At 40.9% G+C, this 17,834-nt stretch overlaps 1 protein-coding gene across 1 annotated transcript in view; it reads left to right on the top strand.

Moving 5' to 3' along the window:
- Positions 1-365: 365 nt before the first annotated feature.
- Positions 366-17,834, top strand: part of FMN2 (formin 2) — a 370,643-nt gene continuing 353,174 nt past the window's right edge. The window contains exon 1 of the mRNA XM_028111462.2: positions 366-1,932. Within this exon, the coding sequence (XP_027967263.1) occupies positions 366-1,932 (1,567 nt within the window). The remainder of the gene's footprint in view (positions 1,933-17,834) is intronic.

The following is a 17,834-nucleotide window of genomic DNA, read 5'->3' on the forward strand; positions in this document are numbered from 1 at the left end:
TCGCGCCCCGCTTCGCTGAGGAGCCAAGCGAGGGCGGAGGGGTCGGCGGCGGCCATTGGGGGGCCAGGCCCGGACTGCGTTCTGCGCTGCCATTGGCTGGCTCTGGGTGCTGCACTGAGCATGTTCGAGCCCCGCTTGCTCTGGGCTGCAGGCACAGGCACTGCAGCCGCAGGAGCAGGCACGCATTGTGCAAAGAGGCGGCAGATGCGAGCAGGGCCAGCCCCACGCGCGTTGGCCTCCTCGCCCAGAGGCTTGCCGGGCCGCTTGACTGGCCCCCGTGCCTACCCCTGTGCGGGCTGGGGGCCAAGGAGGGCCGGCATGGCCTGAGTGTTGGAGGCGCCTCGGCTCAGCGGCGGGATTGCAACATGGGGAACCAGGATGGGAAGCTGAAGAGGAGCGCAGGTGATGCCTTGCACGAAGGCGGAAGCAGCGCAGAGGATGCTGTTGGGCCCAGAGATGTGGAAGCCACAAAGAAGGGGAGCGGGGGCAAGAAGGCGTTGGGCAAGCACGGCAAGGGGGGAGGGGGTGGCGGCGGGGGTGAGCCAGGCAAGAAGAAGAGCAAGTCGGAATCTAGAGCCTCAGTGTTTTCCAACCTGCGGATCAGGAAGAACCTGTCCAAGGGGAAAAGCACCGGTGGCTCCCGCGAGGATGTGCTGGACTCCCAGGCCCTGCAGACCGGGGAGCTGGACAGCGCGCATTCTCTGGTCACCAAGACTCCAGACCTCAGCCTCTCGGCAGACGAGACGGGCCTGTCGGATACCGAGTGTGCTGACCCATTCGAGGTAACCCGTCCGAGTGGCCATGGACCCACTGATGCTGGGGTTGGGGGCAGGGTGGTCTTGGAGGATTTGGAAACAACCGTGGGGATGCAGGATGGACAAAGGACCAGTTCAGGCTCGGACACGGACATCTATAGCTTCCACTCGGCCACGGAGCAAGAGGATTTGCTTTCAGACATTCAGCAGGCGATCCGCCAGCAGCAGCAGCGGCAGCAGCAGCGGGGCTCCGAGGAGCCTGCAGCGCCCTCCGCAGCCGCCTCCCCCCAGCCCGGGGCCTTCTTGGGCCTGGACCAGTACTTGCTGGGTTCCAGCAGCGCAGCCCGGGAGGCCCCTTGCAGTCCTGACCCGGAGCGGGCTCTGTCTGCGCTTTCTGACCTGCCTGGCAGCCTGGCCACCGAGCCCCAGGTGCCTGAGCAGCCACCGCCCCCCAGCGGCCCTGGAGCCTTGGCGATGCCTGGCCTGCCTGAGGGCCAGCCCGCAGCCGCAGCCTCGCCCTCCTCCCCCGCCTTCCCGTTCCCTGAGGCCCCGCCGGGAGAGGGCTCGGCCAGAGCTGCCGGCCCAGGGGCTGGGGACACTGACGAGGAGGGCGAGGAAGATGCATTTGAGGATGCCCCCCGAGACTCTCCAGGGGAGACGTGGGGTCCGGGGGTGGAAGAGGTTCCCCCGAGGCTGGGGGCAGAGCCCGAGGGGGAGCCCAGCAGGCCCGGCGCCCTGGCAGCTGCCTCCCTGCCCAGCAGCCCTGCGCCGAGCCCGCGCTGCTTCAAGCCCTACCCGCTCATCACTCCCTGCTACATCAAGACCACCACCCGGCAGCTCAGCTCGCCCAATCACTCCCCCTCTCAGTCCCCCAGCCAGAGCCCCAGGATCAAGAGGCGGCTAGAGTCCTCCCTGAGCCGGGGGCCCAGAGCTTCCCTAGTCTCGGCCGCTGCTCCAGCCAAGAAGCACCGGGCTGATAGCGGCCTCGCCTGCGGCCTCAGCCGTTCAGCCGACTGGACTGAGGAGCTGGGCAGCCGTGCGCCCCCGGCCGGGGGCTCTGCGCACCTGCTGGAACGCGGGGTGGCCTCGGAGGGGAGCGGTGGGGCGCCACCAGTGCAGGCGGCCAAGGTGTCTGGGGCACAGGCGGCTGCTGATTGTTTCCAGAATGTGTTCACAGGTGAGTGCACCCTGCCGCCGGGTTGCCTGCCAATCAGGGCCTTCCGCCCTCACCTGCTCTCCGCACTCTGAGACGCCTAGACCTGCTTAGGGCATATCCTGCCTTCTTAGGGGAGTCCTTTTCAGGTCCTGCACACCAGTTCAGTAAAATTTCTTTTTTCTTTTTCTTTTCTTTTCTTTTCTCCCCTTTCCTTTTTTCTTTCTTTATATACAGAGAGAACAACTTTGTTGTGTCTCTCCTAAGTCATCTCAAGAAAGGGCTCCTCTGTCCATTTCTCCAAAACATGTGCTGTTCTCTATGTCCAGGGGCCCACCAGGCAGATCAACTCTTTTTTTTTTGGCCTAGTTAGCTGAGCCATCATTCTCTGTCTGTCCTTATCCCCACAGCATTAAAAAGAGCAAAATTATTAATGATTCTTTGACAAGGGTCAATGTTGGAGAAACAATTTATTCCAGTACTATCCAGAGGCGACCTCTGACTACTCTAATATGTGTGTGTATATGTATGTATGTAATATGTAGTTTCTATTTTGCAGCAATCTGGGTAGACTACTCATAGAAGTTAAGGGAACGTTCCTGGGCGCCTGGGTGGCTCAGATGGTTAAGCGTCTGCCTCCGGCTCAGGTCATGATCCCAGGGTCCTGGGATCGAGCCCCGCATCCGGCTCCCTGCTCGGCGGGGAGCCTGCTTCTTCCTCTGCCTCTGACTCTCATGAATAAATAAATAAAACATTAAAAAAAAAAGAAGTTAAGGTAACATTCCTATTTGCTGATGCAACCAAATCTGATACATGGTATTAGAAAGTTAATAAATAATGAAATAGAATATTAGAGATAATTTTCATTTGGCTTTATGTCCAATCAAAACAGGGTATAGCTTGGAGATAGTGAAGGTGAGAAACCAAAAGGACATGTAATCCAACTGGTACCTCTCTTTAGCCTTTGTAATAGATTCTGATGGACACCATAAAGCCCAGCTAAGGGGTTCACTTACTGTGATTAAAAAGCAAGTAGTATAATGAGTTTATCCTTTCTTAGAGGCTTCTAGGTCCCAAGGCCTTACCTGAAGTACCCACTGGTAGAGTGACAGTTTGTTTCATGTTCTCTTACTTCTACTCTTTATTATGAAAGGAAATACTGGCTGTAAGAATTTAAGGAGTAGGAAAGAATGAAAATTTATGCAATTACTGGTAGGTTTGTGATAAATAATTGAATGACTAAAAATTTCAAATGTAATTTGAAAAGCTTAACATCCTCTGTTCTATTACTTTAATAAATGGGTTATCTATAAAACATTTCTTAAGTGACATTTCTCAATGGGCATAGCGACTTTGGCCAAATGCCATTAATGTTGTGGTAGTTCCTTGTATTACTACATTTTTATTTTCACTTATGGATTACCTTTTATTTTACATTTCTAGATTCTTAAGAGTAGCCTTTTTTATTCACTTTGTTCATTTATTTATTGCTTGCTCCCTTTCCCTCTCTCTTTTTTAACTTCTCTTCCCTTCCCTTTATTGTGTAGGTTAAATTAAAAGTAATGCTTATAGTCTAAAACCCTTCAGATAAATTGTAAAAAAAAAAAAAAAAATCCCTGAAAGACCATTTTTAAAGAAAGAAGACAGGAAAGTTCTTCAGTTAATTTTGTGAATTTAGTGTTGGTAAGAAATCATGTGTTTCCTCTTTACCTAGGTAATCATTCATTTATAAATATATATGTGTATATATATATATATTTTAAAAAAGATTTATTTATTTGAGAGCGAGTGCGTGCGCAGGGGAAGGGGGAGGGGTGGGGGAGAGAACCTCAAGCAGATTCCCCACTGAGCACAAAGCCCAGACTTGGGGCTAGATCCCAGGACCCTGAGATCATGACCTGACCAAAACCAAGAGCCAGACACTCAACACACCGAGCCACCCGGGTGCCCCTATAAATATATATTTTTAAATGAAAATATCACCATGATTCACATTATCGCTTATTAATATTAATGGTTGCTCTTTCTAATAGCATTAGACTTTGGATATACATTCATTGCTTAAATTTTACAAATGTATATGTATATATTCTGGGCACCCACATTATACCAGGCAATATGTTAGTGACAGGACCTACAAAGGTCATTAAATCATGGTTCTGCTTCTCCAGGGTAGTACTCAGGGGCAATGGAGGGGTGTAGTGCTGTCCTCTGGGAGCATCAAGGGTAAAGGGACTGATCTCCTTGGCAGGGGTCAGGGAAAAAGACTTCATAGGAAGATTGATCAGAGTCCTTGAAGATCATAGGCCCTAAACAGGTTGAAGATTTGTTTTCCTTAAGAGGAGGAAAAAAAAAGCTTATTCTTGTTATTTGCATTGTATTTTAATTTGCTAAGTATTTCCAAATTTGAAATTTCAGACTCTTCAAGGAGTCCGGTTCAGTAAGCACCTGTTTTCTGTTGGCTGCGCCAGGGAGAATGTTTTACTCTGCAGGGCAAGAGTGCAGTGCGAGTTGTTTTAATATGGACATCACCGACTTTGTCTTTGATGTTTGGATACAGCTGGTCAGCGATCAGTGGATATTTGTGTAGCCATTTCCAAATATTTATCTCACCCACTCACTCTCTTTAAAAGAAATCGATAGGTTTAACCTAATCTTGTAACTAGGGGGGAAATGCAGGTAGGTAAAGAGATGAAATGACTTTCTCAAGGTCACAGTGTGACTCATTCAGAGGCAGAGCCAGAAATAGAAGCCTAGTCTACTGGTTTAGGTGTGAATGTTCTTGCTTAGTACTCATTTTTGAATGTTTGGTGATGTAAGACAACACAGAGTAAAAACTGTTTATAAAAAATACAGAATTTTAAATCTTCACTTAGGAGAATTTTCAGGTTCTGTTTTTAATAAGGTCAATCCCTTTAATTGTTGAACATCTGGCCTTCCTTGGGCTGGAAGAAGAGTGATTGTTGGTCAGACTGAAGCAGATTCTCTCTGGGCAGCTCTCAGGGAAACTGTTCTTGTGGTGGTATAGTGAATCCAGAAGGACACATGCCCCTGTTTCTCCATTGCCGACTATTTTCTTGTCATCTGCTATCACATTTGGTTCTTTACCATCCTCTACAGTTTTATGGTGTCTTGGGTATTACCAGAGGCCTGAGCAACAGTGGCATTCTCCTTAGGGAAATTGGTTTTTTTTGGCCTTAATTTTGCATGTCTTTGGATCCATTAATTGCCCGCTGCCTTTGAAGCAGGTGATCATTATATCTATAAGCCTCCATAAACATCTTTTATTTTTAAACCGTAGAATGAGGGTTGTCAGCTCTGCAGAAAGGAACAGATGTTTTTCGCTTTTTACTGCCTTCCAAATGTAGGGAGAAAATTCAAGTGGAAAGAGATCTTCATGGCCCATGTTTGTATTTGTTTGGTAGATATAAAAACATTTAGTGATGACGGAGACCAAAACTTTATTTTGTTTTAGTTGTTAAAAACTGATGATGTTTTAGGGCATTGCACTGAAATATTCCCACAGTTAATTTGTTTGACATACATCTGTTTCAGTGTTGAGTAGAAAAAAATGGCTTCTGAAATTTGAGAGGTTCCTTTGTACATTGAGTCTAGCAGAAGCTTGTTAATAGATTTTTGCAGTTCGTTAAAGTTTGGACATGTAAAATGTTAAATTTGTGATGCCAACTCACTTTTGATAGGAATCTTTCCGAAATCAATTATGTGCTGATCTGTCCTTTTTAAAACACATGGAGTCAAAGTTTAATCTGTTTTAAATGGCTTAATGTCATCTTCAGGCAGGTCATTTTTACATGCTGTGAAAACATTGGGGATGCCCTCAACAGCTCATCAAGTGTGCAGGCTGCTGGCTCCCATCTGTCCTTTCTGAGTTTTTGCATCTTTGTTTCCTGACTCCTTCCTTCCCATCAGCTATTCATTCACAGAGCTTTTTCTCGTCCCCACCCCTCATACTTCTGATTTGATTTTTCTGATCAATTTGTTATCAGTTGGCAAATTCTGTAATTATGATGTCAAGTTATATTTATTACACTTTTACTAGATGCCAGACACTGTGTGGTGCATTCCGTAATTATCTGTAATCCTTAGAACCGTCTTGAAGTATAGCTATTTATCTCCATTTTCCCAACGAGCTAAGCAAGGTCCAGACAAGTGAAGCAACTTGTCTAAGGGCATTAAGCTAGTAAAAGCTTCATCTAGGGTATGTACTTAGATAAGAAAATCTGTTGTTAACGTGTATAAAATAAAATCAAGTGTATCAGTGAACTTTTAAATGACTAGCTAATTAGTAAATGGCTTGCGCATTAGCATTTGGATTGTATGACTCTCATTTTGGCTTTTCTAAAGGTTATCTTGAGTTTTATATCCCTAGAGCTACTCCACTCTAGGAGTGGAGGTTTTCTTACATAGCTTGTTAAATTATTTAACTGTGAATTTGTGAAGGCCAGTTGCTGTCTTATTTCTAGTGTCAGTATCTGACAGAGTATAGATGTCCTTCATGTCCAGTACATGTCCAATACATGAAGGAAAGTCAGAAATCATCCCTGATTGTATATATAATGCATCTGTCTTTCTATAACAGGAAAGGGGATTATATGAATGCTGTTCTTTTTCCTGTATTTTGACTTACTGGGTTCCATATATCAGAATAGATTTTGGTAACAAAAGCTGGGACTGGAAGCACTGTTCTTAAATCATTTTAGTTTGGTCTGAAACATCCTTTCTCACGATTTCTTTAAGACTATTTTGGATTGAAGTCTGGTACCCCAGTGATGGGTTTTAATGACTGCTTTATGAGCTGAGGACTGGCCTACTTTTAAGCGCATTTAGGCACGAGGCTGTAAGCCATGTGTATTTGAAATTAAACAGGTGCTTTTAGAGGTGTTGTTTCCTTCTGATTCTATTAAAAAGGTGCTGAACATAGACACTCAGCTGATGGTACAGCAGTTATTCTAGAAAAATTGGTATCCTAGCTTTTTTAAGTGACTCTCAAGTAATTTTTCCTTACATACATGAAGCTAAAGGAGTAATTTCAAATTAATGATGTTAAGATTAAATGAAATAGTACATATAAAGCCACTACAACTCTGCCTGGTATGTAGGAGGCACATAATTGGTGCTATTTCCTTTCCTCTTCTGCTTCATTGCTCAAAGTGGTCCAAAACCAAATTGGTTAAAACAAAACAAAACAACTCTGAAGTTGTATGCAGAAGCTTGATTAATATACCTAATCACTGTTTTATTCCCAGTCATTTATGCATCATTTTTCCCCCCTTTTATCATTCTCTATGATTGTAGGTTTCCTTCCAGGTTTGGATTAGGTGCAGTTGCTAATTTTTAAAGGAGGGGTGGGGAAGAAGAGACAGCGGGCAGACACCCTTAGTATTTATATTCTGCACAGCATCTGGGTGGCAACGCTTGACTTTGCAGCCTTAACCTCCCGCAATTTCCTTCATAAGCTCTCAACTCTAGACAGGTTAGCCTGCTTACTGCTTTATGAACGTGCATTTCATTTTCCTGACTTGTGCCTTTGTCTTGAAGTTTTTATCCTCTTGGACCATGCTATTTGTCTCTCTTGATTGAGCATCTGAAAGGGCTGATTAAATTCCCATTTTCATTGTTTGTGTCTTTATCATCTACCCCTAACTGGCATCCTTTATTTCAGTATCTCTGCATTTACCGTCTGCATCATATTATGTATACTTCTTGGGTTTAGAGATTCATTGGTCTTTTTTCTCACCTGTTTCTGCTTTTCCTTCCTCCTTGTATACACATCTGATTCTGTCCATCATCTAATCTTCTATCAACACATCCACCAGTATCTTTTCTGTGCCTGCTGTGGGCCAGTGAATGTGATGGACACTTAGCATACTGAGGTCTTTTTGAATAATTGTTTGCCACTTTAAAAATTTTTACTTATTTTTTTAAACACCTTGATTTATTTACTTTAGAGAGAGAATGAGCACGAGTTGGGGGAGGAACAGAGGGAGAGGGAGAGAGAGAGAATCTCAAACAGACTCCCTCCTGAGCATGGAGCCCTATGCAGGGCTCGATCTCATGACCCTGACATCATGACCTGAGCAGAAACCAGGAGTCGAACGTTCAGCCGACTGAGCCACCCAAGCGCCCCTGCCATTTTTTTTGAACAGGCAAGATGGGTATTTAGTATTGGTAACTTCCTATTGAATTCAAGCTGGAAAATTACTAACATTTTTGATTAGTCAAAATTAATTATTTTCATTGAGGTATGATTGCACCTGATGAAAGTAGAATGATACTTTGATAGAACTTGTTTTGAGAGAACATCTATTGGTAACTTCCTATTGAATTCAAGCTGGAAAATTACTATCATTTTTGATTAGTCAAAATTAATTATTTTCATTGAGGTATGATTGTACCTGATGAAAGTAGAATGATACTTTGATAGAACTTGTTTTGAGAGAACATCTATTCTTATATTTGTTGGTTGATTTTAAAATAGCAACGATAATACAGTAATTGAGCTTCCAATTATAAATTGTATTGGTAATGAAAGAGGAAGTAAGGAAATAGAGAAAATTTTATTACTCTGTTTATTCCTGCTCTTGCGTTGTAAGTAATAACCTGATGTTAATGAAATTTAGCATTAAGGGACCATTAGGAAGAAACAAGTAAGTACTGCTTGTGACTTGATAGTTATTGGATATAACTTTAGTGGCTGAAAACTTTCCCAGGCTTTTTTATATTAAAAATATAGATATATGACAAATATGACTTCCAAGCAATTTGAAATGCTATTTGGTAAAGCAAGGTATTATCACCTCAATGTTACATGAACGAATAATGACAGTTATTGGATGCTGTAAGAGGACTCTGACTACGCTGGAGAATTGTTACTCTTTTGACACTTGCTTCTCTCTGGATGAGAGAAAGGGAAACATCTATGTCTTCCCCCTTTCCAAGGATGTCCTGGGAGGTGTTGATTGGATAGGAAAATAGCTACCGCTCTTCTGTGATCCAGTCAGTTTCCATACATCTTGGACCCACTCGAAGCTGTATTTTCTGTTATACCAGAGCCACGATGGGCTGAAGATAGTCTTTTTATTTTCAGGGGGAATGAGGAAATTAAGCCTGTACAGTGTTTTAAAATGATGCTTAAACACTACTCAGTTGCATCTCTTTTTATACTTCAAGCAGAAGGGTTCTTTGTTGTAGTACCCAGGAATATAGTGGATATATATTGGAAATTAATTCTGTGTCATTTAAATTGTTGCTTTGCATACACAGGAGGGGAAAGAATGATGTTTATTAGTAAGTTCATAGCACTGCTATGACAGTAGTTCAGGCTGAGAAATCTTTCAATTTGCCTGCCTTTTACAGTATCTTACCGATTTCCTGGAAGACCCGAGGCAACAATTTCTTACCTCTTCTTGGTACCCTGGTTTCCTAGGTACAAAAACGAAAGCTGCTTCGTCCAGGTCTCATCCAACCTGGAATTCTATAGAAGTGACAGTTTCAGCAGTTACTTTTTCTCCTAATAGTGATACTCTTCATATTTAGTTTTTCTTTATTGTCAGAGATGAAGAAAATTCCTGTGAGGGAGGATCCATTTATACCGTGGGGTAAAGATTGGGTATTGGTAGTAAGTGATGGTGAGAGCAGTTTTGACCAATTGTTGATTGATACTACAGAAGATTTGGATTGGTTGGACTGCCATTACCTGATGTGAATCTAGGATCTTGTGTTTTTGAACACTAAGGTAGTGACTATGTATGGTATATGGTTGACATGTTTTCTGAAAAGGAAAGCTGTGTTGTATAATTTATGATGCAAGAAGTATAATGAGCATATGTATATGGAGTCTTTCTAATATTGACATCAAAATTGAGCAAGTTCTTTTTGGATTTATTATCTACAATATAAGTCATCTCCTATTTTTGGATGGATAGTTGACTTTGCATTTTTTTTTTTTTTTTGGTTTAAACTGCTCAAAAAAAGTAGTACTATTAATTCTTTTATTTCATTGTACTTTAACATACAGTTGACCCTTGAACAACACAGGGATTAGAGGCACCAGCCCCCTACCCCATCAAAAATCCATGTATAACTTTTGACTCCCCCAAAACCTAAATACTAATAGCCTACTATTGGCCGTAAAACTTACCAATAACAAACAGTCTATTAAAACATATTTTGTATGTTATATGTATTATTTACTCTATTCTTACAATATGGTAACCTAGGAAAAAGAAAATGTTATTAAAAAATAATAAGGAAGTTGGAACACCTGAGTGGCTCAGTTGGTTAAGTGTCTGCCTTTGGCTCAGGTCATGATCTCGGCGTCCTGGGATTGAGCCCGCATCAGGCGCAATCAGCAGGGAGCCTGCTTCTCCCTCTCCCTCTGCCCCTCCCCCTGCTCATGCACTCTCTCTCAAATAAATAAAATCTTTAAAAAAATAATAAGGAAGTTAAAATACATTTATAGTATTGTATTGTATTTATAAAAAAAAAATTCCTTGTGTAGGTGCACACCTATATAGTTCAAACCATCGTTGCTCAAGGTTCAACTATATTGGTTTTGGTATGTTTTCAATTTTCCCTTCTGTGCTATATGCTTACTCATAATTTTTATTAATCTGTGGTATTCCATGTAGAAGTTTTCATTGGCTTAAAAACTTTCTTAGAGACTGAGGCTAGAAGATTTTGAGAACTCCTAAGATTTTTACTTCTTGTTTTATTGTCCTTAAAGAAGTGCAGCTTGTTTAAGCCCATTAAGAAGCAAATAGACTAGAATAGAACTATTTCAGGATGACAAATGAACTCATTTGAATACCCTGTGGATAGTTATGTAAACAATGAGTCTCTTCATTATTAACATACAACTCTCATCTTTTAAAAGAATAATGAAAACAATGGGATAACAAAAGAGATTATCTTTTGCAACTCATTTTTTAACCTAGGTACTTATAGATCTTTGGCTCCTCCTCCTTCCACTCCACCCCCTTTTAAATCTGTAGACTAATACTTCCCCTTTGGAGGCATAAGGTATGCAAATTCTTTATGGGAGGTGTTATATTTTGCAGCTACCTAAGATGTTCTGCAAGACGATTATATCTTACTGTCCTTGTAGTGCTATTTTGGTTAAATGGCTTTGAGGGTGTTAAATGTTTGGATAGTATCCTGGTAGTTTATTTCAGGATATAGGATTTGATCTGTCTCTTCCAATTTTAGAAAAATCCAAAAGTGTGTTGACTCTGTTGGATCTAGCATATTGCGGGTGGGCATATAAGGTTGAACAAGAACTGCAGTGATTTCTGTAGAGAGATCGTTGTCTGGGCCAAACATGTGATATAAGTGAGAAAGTCATCCTAGAAGACTTTTATCTCTGATTTGGATTATTTCTGTAAGGAGCCTTATTTGATTCTAAATTCACAGATCATTTTCACCACCATCTGCCTTGGGGTAGTAAAAGCTGGGCCTGCAGATTTAGGTAGGTTTAGGCTAATCCCTAAGGTTGAGCCACCAATTTCCTTTTGGTTTTGTTACCAACTCAAGTTAGCAATCTCTAGCTCCTATCTCTCTCCTGGGCATCAGGCACATCCCACTTCGACAGCATGGCTCTGGCTCTTCTCTGATAATTCTCTACAAGACAAGAGGGTAAATTATTAACGATATAAAGATGAGCTGGCCAGGGTAGTTTAGAAACATTTCAATGATTCCCTACTACCCTGAGGCTAAAGTTTTAAAATCTCTACTATATATATATGTATTAATAGTTTAATGCTCTGTGGTTTTATCCTCTCCGTGTTGCTCAGTCTGTCTCTAATCTTGTCCTGAATGTTTCAGTTCTTCAGATATCTCACGTTCTCTCTAGTAGTTTTAAGTATTACTGACATGCTCTTCCTGATCTTCAGGAAAAAAAAGAGCATTTACTCATATCCTCAGTACATGACACACCCCATCATCAGTCCATGCAAGACTCTTCATTTTGCCCATATGTATTCCCTGTGTAGGTTTCCTTCGTTATCCAAAACTACAGCATTCCTACGCAAACTTTTGTAAGCCGAAATGGTGTAAGGCAAAGAGACAATTAACATTAATTTATATGGGAAAAATTTTGAGGGTTCCCAGACTCAAAAAAAATAACCTCTTAGGCTTTTTCTGATACCTTAGGACACATCTTGCTGTTGACTGCACAAAATAAACCAAGATACAGTACAGATGCTCAAACAGACACTGTTCAAAGCTCTGGTGGCATGATGCTGACATCCTGAGTGCAGTTCCTCGGGGCTGCGCTGGGCGGCGCCACTCTCGAGGCTTGGGATGTGCGCGGCCTCCGTAAAGGCCTGCTAGAAAACAAATGTTGAATGCTATTTTCGCTTTTTACCTTTTTTTCGAAAAAAGCTAAAAAGTCCTCTTTGATTTCTTTTGGTGAGTGAAAATAAGTACTAACATGGATCTTTTGCAAAAACAAATTGGCATTATGTGACTTTTTGAAAAGCAGGGAATAGCTGTATGTTCATTTCCTACTTTGCTCTCCCAAAGGGCATAGGGAACTGGTGTTTTTTGTTTTTGTTTCTGTTTGTTTTTTTTAAGGGAACTGCTTTTGACGTTTGATTGACATCCTTGAAATTGTATGTATTTTTGTAAAGTATGAAATATTTCTGTATATGTTTTAGTTTATACAAACATTCTGAGTTGGACTTCTTTCTATTGCTTTTTGTTTTTTATTTTGAAAGATTTATTTATATATTTGAGAGAGAGCAAGGAGGAGCAGAGGGAGAGAGAGTCTTAAGCAGACTTCCCCCTAAGCCCAGAGATCCATGCGGGGCTTGATCTCATAACCCTGAGATCACGACCTGAGCCGAATCTTGAAACTAGGAGTCAGTCGTTTTACCCACTGGGCCACCCGGGTGCTCCTTTGTGTTGCTTAAAAAACAAAACAACAACAACAACAAAACTCAGCAGCCTTTGGAAAAAAATTTACAAATTTTTCTGGGTGACTATCAAGTTCATTGCTTCTTAATTGCTCTATAATATTCCAAAAAGTGAGGGTTCTGCTGGGTTGTACACACTGCTCACCTTTTATTGTGTGTGACTCATGTACCCTATGGTTGTGCAGTGAGGTTGCTCCGGACGTTCCTCATATTTTAAGTGTTTGCACAGGGATGAACATCTGGACTCTCATTCTTCTCTACAACTACAGACAACACTACTGAATCTTCCTGTGTGGGGTCTTGTGTGAGAATTTCTCTGGGATAGTTATTCAGGAATGTGGTTGCTGGGCCATAAAATATTTACTTAATTTGTCTAGGTACTGTCAGATTATCTTCTGGAATGTTTTCCCCAGTTTTTATTCTATTAAAGCAGTGACTTAGCACTTATCTAATTTTTGAATTTTTACCAATCCAATGAGGGAAAGCAGTATTTTTATTTTATATTTATCTGATAGCTTATTTTTAGCCATTTGGGTAAACCCATCTGTGAATTGCCTGTTCATATCCTCTTATCTTTTTCTATCGTGTTTCCTGACTTTCCTTACTTATTCATAAGGGTTCTTTGTATCTTTGTATATTCTTGGTATTATTTTATTACCAATGTTAAGGATATGAGGGATTGTCACTAAACTCCTGGTTTTCTTTCCTTGTATTAGAGGCTAGCATAAACGTGATGCTTTTCAGAGTCCCTTGCAGGTTTTGTTTCAAATGTAGTTTAGGTTTGATGAATTGCCACCAGGTTTGGAAGACCCAAATGAAGCCAACGACTGACTTTTATTGTTTGCACTTACACGTATAGCTGAGGAACTATAGATTCTTCTGGGGCAGTGTCAGCAAAGGTCTGGTGTTCAGATGTTCTTTTCCTGAGATCAAGGGTGGGGCATGGTGTGTCCCTGCTCCCGTGTGGCTGGTAGCTGGGGGAGCACGGTTCTGGGGCTGGCGGCAGAGGTAACATCCAGCCATGAGGCTTCCTAATTCTAGCGGTGGGACTGTGCTCTTGGAGGCCAGGACTTGAGATCAGAGAGGAGGCAGCCACTTCCCTGGTGGCCTGGTTTTAAGTTGGTTCTTGGTGAGTAGTTCTAAAAAGATGCTTGAATCTTTTTCTTCAACACTTCCAAGATTCTGTACAATAGGAAATGCCCTGTAGTAAGTCTCTTACTATTTAAACTGTATGGAGTGGTTTCAGTTGTATGGAATCATTGGAATCTTAACATATAGAATCAGTTTTAGGCATTATATATATCTTCCTCTAATATTTCATACCTCCTTTACATTTGTTGTGTCCCTGCTTGAACAGGAAATACTTAAATTTTGATATGACTGATTCTAGTTTTCACTTATGTTTTGTGCTATTTTCTTCTCATTTAAGGAATTTTGTCTTATTCCTAGGTTACATTCTCTTCTCCATAGTCTTCTATTAGCTTTATCATTTCACCCTTTACATTTAAGCCTTTGAACTATCTAGCATCCTCTTGAGTGTATGATGTAACGTAGGGATTCAGTTTTATTCTTCTTAATATGGCAAGCCAGTTTTTCAACATCATCTCCTATATAGTTTTTACACATCGATTTTTCATACCACCTTTATGTGATTCCCATATATAGGTAAGTTTCTTTCTGAGGGTCTATTCCTTTTACGTTTGATTTTCTGTCTTCAGTCAGTATTATGCAGTCCTTACTTTGCCATGTCTATATTTATCTGGAAGTGTCCCCTTTTTCAAAGTTGTTGGACCTGTTGTCTTCTCTATAAGTGTAGGGTTTCTTAAAAAAAGTCCTGATGGTGTTTGATTGATATTTTATTAAATTTTAGATTAAATTAAGGATTATTGTCACTTCTGTAATATCATCCATGACTGTGAAAGACCTCTTCATTTATTTAGATCATTTATGTTCTTTTACTAGAGTTCTAGACTTTTTTCCACAGAGGATTTTTGTTTTCTTTGCTGAAGCTGCATATGTTTTATTGCTAAGGGTAGTGGTATCTTACTTTTGTATTATTTCTAGTTATTGTTGGGATAAAGAAATCTTTTTAGTGTCTTTCAGTTGTGTGGTATGATTTCCTTTATAAATATTTTTTAAACCTGAAGGTTAGTTGGTAATATCTAAAGCTTATAGTTAGGAGTCTGATCCAACTATATGGGTTTTTTTTGGGTTTCTGATCTAGTGTATGTGTGTTTTTTTCCCTCAGCACTAAGCAATTCTTTATGACATCAGCTAGGTGTTTTGTAATTCAACTTAATTTTGACATTATCTACCTGGAGAGAGCATCAGATCCCACAGGGTAAGGGTTCAATCCTACCAGACTGCCCCCTCTTCAAATGCCAACCAAAAGTCTAGGTTGCCACCTGGGCTTCTGACTGACCAGCTATAGGTTCCAACAGCCCTCTCCTTGGGTTCAATTAATTTGCTAGAGCAGCTTACAGAGCTCAGAGAAATATTTTACTTCCTAGATTACCATAAAAGGATATGACTTTATTATAAAAGTTTATTATAAAAGGATATGACTCAGGAACAGTCAGATGAAAGAGCTACATAGAGAAAGGTATGGGGAAGGTGTGGAACTCTTATGTTTTCTTAGCTTGCCATTCTCCCCAAATCTCCATGTGTTTACCAACCTGGAAGTGCTCCTAAGCCCGTCCTGGTTTTTAAGGAGGCTTCATTATATAGGTTTGATTGATTAAATCATTGCCTTTGGTGATTGAACTCCATCTCCAGCTCCTCGCCCCTCCTGGAGGTCAAGAGTCGGACTGGAAGTTCCAGCCCTCTAATTACAAGGTTTTTTTCCCCTGGCAACCTGCCCTCATCCTTAGGTGCTTTCCAAAAGTCATCTCATTAACATAAATTCCGCTGTGGTTGAAAGGGGTTTGTTGTGAATACCAAGATGCCTTTATTGTTCCTATCACTTAGGAAAATTCCAAGCGTTTTAGGGCCTCTGTGCCAGAGCTGGGTGAAAACCAAATATATATTTCTCCTTAATAAATCATAGTATCACGGGGAGCCTGGGTTACCCAGTCGGTTACGCATCTGCCTTCGGCTCAGGTCATGAGCCCTCCTGGGGTCCTGACTCTTGGTTTCAGGTCAGGTCATGATCTCAGGGTCGTAATAAGATCAAGCCCCATATCAGGCTCCACACTGGGCGTGAAGCCTGTTTGGGATTCTGTCTCCTTCCCCCTCTGCCACCACCCTGCCCCTCAACTTGCACCAGCTCTCTCACTCAAAAAAAACAAAAAATCATAATATCACAATAGTCATATGGGGTTTTAAAGGCAATACTTTCTTTTCTTTACAGCAAAATAATTGAAATATAATCCTAGATCATGGTATGCATTGTGTAGATTCTTCTGAAATTATTGTGGTAGTTGTGGCTTTCTTTTTGTCATTGTGTGTGGTTAGTTTTTGCGTATCTATGGCTCTCTTTGGGGAATTATGATCCTAAAATCCAGAAACATTACTTTTTAATTTAGTAAGTTGTGTTTTCCACTCGACATTAATAAAAATCTCTGATATTTAAAGTGCTTCAAAGCCATCATTTAAACAAATATGTAATATTTTATCCAATCAGAAAAACACCCATCCCTTGGTTTCCGTGACCTATTTCTCCTTGGTTTGCCCACTACATTTTAGGCTAACTTTTCACGCCTTCACCTGGTCCTCTTCGTCCGCCTTAACATCTGCCCTCCAGAATCTTTTCCATGCATGTCTCAAATTTCTGGTTCAGTTCTCTCATGAATTCCAGGTGCAAATCTCCCATTGCCTTAAAAATATGTCCATAGGAATATGGGAGTAGATCCAAACTCAAATTGCTCCCTTATTTATTGCCTGCCCTGCTGGATGGTAATAGTTCTGGCACAGCCCTTTCCCCGGCTTCTTAAGTTGAAATCTGGGAGTTGTGCAAGTTAGCCAAGTTCCTCATACTTCCTCTTTATTAAATCCAATCAGTCACTAAATTCTGTTAAAATACATCTCAGAACATATTTCTTAAAATACTCATCCTTTTCTTTCCAGGGGAATGTTTAATGCTCTTCTCACAATTATTTGGTGGCTCTCCACTGACTTCAGAGACAAATTTTAAAACTTCGGGTTTATATCCAAGCAGAAAATTGAATGTGTTCAGGATAGAGGAGTTAGATTTGCTAGCAGTTGTATGATTTAACTCAACATAAAGGAGGCTGTTCCTTATAGAATGTCCAGCCTTGGAATGGATGATCTTGAAAGGAGTAAATTCACTGTTCACTGGAGATGTTCAAACAGAGACTGGATGAAGATCTGCTGGGGTACTCCTAACCCTGGAGAGGCTGAACGGGGTAACCACTAACATTCCTTACAACTAGGAAAGACAATGATGTTTGACTTCTAAAATAAGAGCAGCAGCTGTGGTCTGTTTGTCTCATTCTTTTGATTTGAGACTGCTTTAAATATGTAAAAAACTCTTCAACTAGAGGTATTTTGGAAGCTGCCATTTATTAGATTCACTTTTATGGATTTAACTTAATTGACTAAAATTAATTTTTTTTCTTTTAAAGTATTTCCCTCTGACATGTCTAATTTTTTCCTTTGAACTTTAATTTGCTACACGAGCTCTTAAAAAAGTCCCGAATAAATCCATATTCTAACATAGGTCCAAAAAAATGGTTGGTAGTCATTGTTATTTATGTTGTTCTATGATAGTCTTTGGCCAATTTTATTAGATTTATTAAATTACATTTCTTGATCTGTTTTTGTCCAGTTTCAGCTCTTGATTAATCAAAGTTGCATAGCTTCTTCCTTTTTTTCCTTTCTCAGAGAAAAGCCATGATGGAAGCCAAAAATGAACTTTATACACATTTTAGTAGGCTCTGTAGTGACTCTAGTCAGAGGTCTATATACCAAAGTCACATTTTTTGCTTTGTTTTTTATTTATGTATGTATGTATGGTTGACATATAATGTTACA

The sequence above is a fragment of the Eumetopias jubatus genome, unplaced genomic scaffold (assembly GCF_037043125.1).
Source record: "Eumetopias jubatus isolate StellerSeaLion01/CBP00866 unplaced genomic scaffold, mEumJub1_p1.0 scaffold_12, whole genome shotgun sequence".
NCBI lineage: Eukaryota > Metazoa > Chordata > Mammalia > Carnivora > Otariidae > Eumetopias > Eumetopias jubatus.